Source organism: Electrona antarctica (genome assembly GCF_951216825.1).
Source record: "Electrona antarctica genome assembly, chromosome: 6".
NCBI classification, from domain to species: domain Eukaryota; kingdom Metazoa; phylum Chordata; class Actinopteri; order Myctophiformes; family Myctophidae; genus Electrona; species Electrona antarctica.
The window spans coordinates 51465920-51472359 of record NC_136811.1 but is presented as its reverse complement, the minus strand read 5'-3'; the positions used below and the strand labels follow the sequence as shown (position 1 = coordinate 51472359).

The 6440-nt window shown below is 51.1% G+C and overlaps 1 protein-coding gene across 1 annotated transcript in view; it reads right to left on the bottom strand.

Moving 5' to 3' along the window:
• The window catches only part of itga10 (integrin, alpha 10), a 58240-nt gene that overhangs the window by 19853 nt on the left and 31947 nt on the right, over positions 1-6440 (bottom strand). Inside the window, exon 8 of the mRNA XM_079503814.1 lies at positions 6224-6245. Coding sequence (XP_079359940.1) covers positions 6224-6245 — 22 coding nt within the window. The remainder of the gene's footprint in view (positions 1-6223; positions 6246-6440) is intronic.

Here is a 6440-nt window from a genome sequence, read left to right as displayed (position 1 = left end):
AGTTAAAAACAACCGCTTCCCCTTCAGCCTGCTAATTACATAGAGGAGAGGAGAGGAGAGGAGAGGGAGAGGAGAGGAGAGGAGAGGAGAGGAGGGGAGAGGAGAGGAGAGGAGAGGAGAGGAGAGGAGAGGAGAGGAGAGGAGAGGAGAGGAGAGGAGAGACAATAGAAGAGACAGAATCCAAAGAAGAAAAGTGAACACAAAAAAAGAAATTAAGACAATGAAGAGAAAGTACATAAAAAATGTCACTTCAAAATTGCAGTTAGCTCATATGAAGAGAGAGAGAGAGAGAGAGAGAGAGAGAGAGAGAGAGAGAGAGAGAAGAGAGAGAGAGAGAGAGAGAGAGAGAGAGAGAGAGAGAGAGAGAGAGAGAGAGAGAGAGAGAGAGAGAGCGATAGTGAGAGAGAGAGATAGAGAGAGAATGAGACAGAGAGAGAGAGAGAGAGAGAGAGAGAGAGAGAGAGAGAGAGAGGAGAGAGAGAGAGAGAGAGAGAGAGAGAATGAGACAGAGAGAGAGAGAGAGAGAGAGAGAGAGAGAGAGAGAAGAGAGATAGAGAGAGAGAGAGAGAGAGAGAGAATGAGACAGAGAGAGAGAGAGAGAGAGAGAGAGAGAGAGAGAGAGAGAGAGAGAATGAGACAGAGAGAGAGAGAGAGAGAGAGCCAGCCAGATTAAAAGAGAGAGTGATGGAAAGATAGAGAGAGACGGTGGGGTGAGAGAAAGTGACACGCTAATTGGGAGGCCTGCTAGTATTTACAGCCTCATATACAGTTACTTTAGTGTGGTAATGAAACACTACTGCAGTGCACGCAGTGTGTGTGTGTGTGTGTGTGTGTGTGTGTGTGTGTGTGTGTGTGTGTGTGTGTGTGTGTGTGTGTGTGCGTGGGTGGGCGGGTGTCACTCAGCGTTTGATGTTCAGACAACATTGTGTCAACTAGCCCGCCTGTCGCCACGGCGGTCATTAAGCTTCGCTTAGAATTTATTTAGACGCGACGACACGTCGCTACACACAAACAGTAAGATCCTGAGTGTGACTTGTTGTAGGGTCCATTTGGTTACACCCTATCAGAGTTACACATGGATTTACACTAACACTGCAGATTTGAGCTGTGTATACTTAGCTTGAAGATAAATTCTGGATACCGAAGGATGGGAATGGTTTTCCACAACACCACCCAGCTGTCCTACTGTCTGTCTCTCCTACACTGTCTCCCTCTCAGCTGTCCTACTGTCTGTCTCTCCTACACTGTCTCCCTCTCAGCTGTCCTACTGTCTGTCTCCCCTACACTGTCTCCCTCTCAGCTGTCCTACTGTCTGTCTCCCCTACACTGTCTCCCTCTCAGATGTCCTACTGTCTGTCTCTCCTACACTGTCTCCCTCTCAGCTGTCCTACTGTCTGTCTCTCCCTACACTGTCTCCCTCTCAGCTGTCCTACTGTCTGTCTCTCCTACACTGTCTCCCTCTCAGCTGTCCTACTGTCTGTCTCTCCTACACTGTCTCCCTCTCAGCTGTCCTACTGTCTGTCTCCCCCTACACTGTCTCCCTCTCAGCTGTCCTACTGTCTGTCTCTCCTACACTGTCTCCCTCTCAGCTGTCCTACTGTCTGTCTCTCCTACACTGTCTCCCTCTCAGCTGTCCTACTGTCTGTCTCAACTACACTGTTTCTCTCTCAGCTGTCCTACTGTCTGTCTCTCCTACACTGTCTCCCTCTCAGCTGTCCTACTGTCTGTCTCTCCTACACTGTCTCCTCTCAGCTGTCCTACTGTCTGTCTCTCCTACACTGTCTCCCTCTCAGCTGTCCTACTGTCTGTCTCAACTACACTGTTTCTCTCTCAGCTGTCCTACTGTCTGTCTCTCCTACACTGTCTCCCTCTCAGCTGTCCTACTGTCTGTCTCTCCTACACTGTCTCCCTCTCAGCTGTCCTACTGTCTGTCTCTCCTACACTGTCTCCCTCTCGGCTGTCCTACTGTCTGTCTCTACTACACTGTCTCTCTCTCAGCTGTCCCTACTGTCTGTCCCTCCTACACTGTCTCCCTCTCTGCTGTCCTACTGTCTGTCTCTCCTACACTGTCTTTCTCTCGGCTGTCCTACTGTCTGTCTCAACTACACTGTCTCTCTCTTAGCTGTCCTACTGTCTGTCTCTCCTACACTGTCTCTCTCTCTCAGCTGTCCTACTGTCTGTCTCTCCTACACTGTCTCCCTCTCAGCTGTCCTACTGTCTGTCTCTCCTACACTGTCTCCGTCTCGCCCTCTCAGCTGTCCTACTGTCTGTCTCTCCTACATTGTCTCCCTCTCAGCTGTCCTACTGTCTGTCTCTCCTTCTCTCTCAGCTGTCCTACTATGTCTCTCCTACACTGCCTGCCTGCCTCTCAATTTTCCTATTGGTTCAATTAAATTCAAAGAAGCTTTATTGTCATGAGAAAATGTGTTTTATGCCAAAGCAAGTGTCAAAAAACACAATAAAACAATTTAAGAAACAAACTGGGGAAATCACACAGTTGGTACAGCATTGTGTAAACAGAGCTATGTCACAATGCAACTTGTAAAAGCTGGCTGTTAGAAACAGTTTGATGTTGGTGAGGATAACTTGGTATGAAGACTTTATTGATACCAGTAAGATGCCCGGAGGGAGAGAAGCGACCTCGCCCTAAAGGGCAAAGTCGCACACAGCTTCAGCTGTCCTAATGTCTGTCTCTCCTACACTGTCTCCCTCTCAGCTGTCCTAATGTCTGTCTCTCCTACACTGTCTCCCTCTCAGCTTCCCTAATGTCTGTCTCTCCTACACTGTCTCCCTCGCAGCTGTCCTAATGTCTGTCTCTCCTACACTGTCTCCCTCTCAGCTGTCCTAATGTCTGTCTCTCCTACACTGTCTCCCTCTCAGCTTCCCTAATGTCTGTCCCAATATCCGTGAGTCCTAACAGTTCTAACCTGTTTCCCCAGACCTCATTACTGCCACTTATATAGCAATACAATCTGTGTGTGTGTGTGTGTGTGTGTGTGTGTGTGTGTGCGCACGTGCATGTGTGTGTGCGCGTGTGTGTGTGTGTGTGTGTGTGTGTGTGTGTGTGTGTGTGTGTGTGTGTGTGTGTGTGTGTGTGTGTGTGTGTGTGTGTGTGTGCAAGCGCATGCGCATATAAGCCTTTTCAGTGATTTGATAGATGGTGAGGAACTATTTTTCACATTAAGTGATCATGGTGGTGTAATGTATATGTGTACGTACATGTGTGTGTGTGTGTGTGTGTGTGTGTGTGTGTGTGTGTGTGTGTGTGTGTGTGTGTGTGTGTGTGTGTGTGTACGTGTGCAGAGAAGGTATGTGTGTGTGTGTATATATACACGCGTGAGAAAGTGTGTATGTATATTTATACAGCTGTAGCAGCAGTGGGGCTGGGCCACACCTGTGTGTGTGTGTGTGCGTGTGTGTGTGTGTGTGTGTGTGTGTGTGTGTGTGTGTGTGTGTGTGTGTGTGTGTGTGTGTGTGCGTATGTGTGTGCTGACTCAGCAACCCTGCCTGTCTCTCTGTCCTCAAACAGAACAGCTCAGCTAAAGCTGCTGTTATTTTACCTCAACGCGCACGCACACACGCACGCACGCACGCACGCACGCACGCACGCACGCACGCACGCACGCACACATTCATGCCACCTTCTCCAATCTTGCATTTTGTGAGGCACTCTGGATATGGGCTTCTGCTTAACATCAACATAAAATTTAAATTCAAGCTCATGTGTGTGAGGTAATGAGTGTGTGTGTGTGTGTGTGTGTGTGTGTGTGTGTGTGTGTGTGTGTGTGTGTGTGTGTGTGTGTGTGTGTGTGTGTGTGTGTGTGTGTGTGTGTGTGTGTGTGTGTGTGTGTGTGTGTGTGTGTGAAAAAGAGAGAGGGAGAGAGAGAGGGAGAGAGAGAGAGAATAAATAGCTGCTTATTTGTCGCAAGGGTTTCACACCAAGTGAATGCAAAACATTGAAATACTGCTGTCAACTGTTTCAAAGTGTACTCCAAGCTAACCTCTCCTATATGAATGCATAACGATTTTGGACAGAAAATGCCCATTCATTTAATCGTATACATGTTTTGTTCTACTTTTGCTTTGGCATTGTAAACGTACGTATGTCTCCTGCCAATAACCCTCCTTTGAGAGAGAGAGAGAGAGAGAGAGAGAGAGAGAGAGAGAGAGAGAGAGAGAGAGAGAGAGAGAGAGAGAGAGAGAGAGAGAGAGAGAGACGTCTCCCAGTCTATCTCTGACTCTCTCCTCCAGACAGTCACTCCCACATTCCTCCATTGTACCTCATTCACATCTACAGCTACACCCTGAAAGGGGTTGCCTATCAGGAGATCTTCAGGAACACTTAAGGAACTGTGGACTGCATGCTTTGGCCACCCTGCTAATCTGTCTGCTAGCCTCCAGCCTGTGGACTGCATGCTTTGGCCACCCAGCTAATCTGTCTGCTAGCCTCCAGCCTGTGGACTGCATGCTTTGGCCACCCTGCTAATCTGTCTGCTAGCCTCCAGCCTGTGGACTGCATGCTTTGGCCACCCTGCTAATCTGTCTGCTAGCCTCCAGCCTGTGGACTGCATGCTTTGGCCACCCAGCTAATCTGTCTGCTAGCCTCCAGCCTGTGGACTGCATGCTTTGGCCACCCAGCTAATCTGTCTGCTAGCCTCCAGCCTGCTGGCCATCAAACATGCTTTCCCGTCCCGACCTCTGCATGCTATACTCCGGAGCGAGGCACTCCATTGTTCTCCCCTGCTTCCCAGCTTGCACTCCAGCCTGCTAGACACCCATCTGCTGCCCAGCACCCTGCGTGAATCCCAGTGAGCCATCCTGAACTTTCCCCTAAAAGTCCATGTCCATCTCTGTCCTCCCAGTGCCCATGTTCTCTAGATCAGAGCGGTTCCATGTCCATCTCTGTCCTCCCAGTGCCCATGTTCTCTAGATCAGAGCGGTTCCATGTCCATCTCTGTCCTCCCAGTGCCCATGTTCTCTAGATCAGAGCGGTTCCATGTCCATCTCTGTCCTCCCAGTGCCCATGTTCTCTAGATCAGAGCGGTTCCATGTCCATCTCTGTCCTCCCAGTGCCCATGTTCTCTAGATCAGAGCGGTTCCCAAACTGTTTAATTTCAAGCACACCCATAACCCGCCTATAACCAAAATGGTTCCGGACCTGTAAAGGGTCCATTTGGTTCCTGTTCATACAGTACACTCTCAAGAGTTACGGCCTCTCTGTAAGGGTACACTGTGATGTGACAATAAAAGGTGATTCTTGGAACCCTCTGGAGGAAACCCTGAGGCTCCTTGGACCCACAGTCGGGCCTCCCCTGCCGGGGCACAACCAGGCGTACAGGCCTCCCCTACCGGGGCACAACCAGGCGTACAGGCCTCCCCTACCGGGGCACAACCAGGCGTACAGGCCTCCCCTACCGGGGCACCACCAGGCGTACAGGCCTCCCCTACCAGGGCACAACCAGGCGTACAGGCCTCCCCTACCGGGGCACCACCAGGCGTACAGGCCTCCCCTACCGGGGCACCACCAGGCGTACAGGCCTCCCCTACCGGGGCACAACCAGGCGTACAGGCCTCCCCTACCGGGGCACAACCAGGCGTACAGGCCTCCCCTACCGGGGCACCACCAGGTGTACAGGCCTCCCCTGCCGGGGCACCACCAGGCGTACAGGCCTCCCCTACCGGGGCACAACCAGGCGTACAGGCCTCCCCTACCGGGGCACAACCAGGCGTACGTCCCCTACCGGGGCACAACCAGGCGTACAGGCCTCCCCTACCGGGGCACAACCAGGCGTACAGGCCTCCCCTACCGGGGCACAACCAGGCGTACGTCCCCTACCGGGGCACCACCAGGCGTACAGGCCTCCCCTACCGGGGCACAACCAGGCGTACAGGCCTCCCCTACCGGGGCACAACCAGGCGTACGTCCCCTACCGGGGCACAACCAGGCGTACAGGCCTCCCCTGCCGGGGCACAACCAGGCTGTACAAGGTGGTCATTCAGCCATCTGTCCATCTGGACCACCATCATTAACAGTACGTGGGCCGATATATGCTTCAGACAAACAAGGCAAAATGGTCACTACAAAAAATGTGTATTATGTTCTCTGATATTTTTAGACTTTATTATATACAACTAAGTTTATTATAAATGGAATAGAGGTGATTATTATACTACAAGCCCTGGTCTGGTCTGCCTGCTAGCCATCCTGTCAACACATTCTCACCCTCAAGATGGACAACCTTTGACTGGGAGAGGGCAAAACCCCAGCAGGAGCGAGGTGAAAACACAGACCGACATTGTCCCTCCAAATACGACACATGTTGACTATAGGGGGGATATGATGAGTTACGATTATGTCCCGATCGGAACATTTCGGGTGCCTCTCGTGGCTCAAGTCGCGCCGCCATCGTTCAGTTGTTTTATTTATTTTTTGTTTTGGC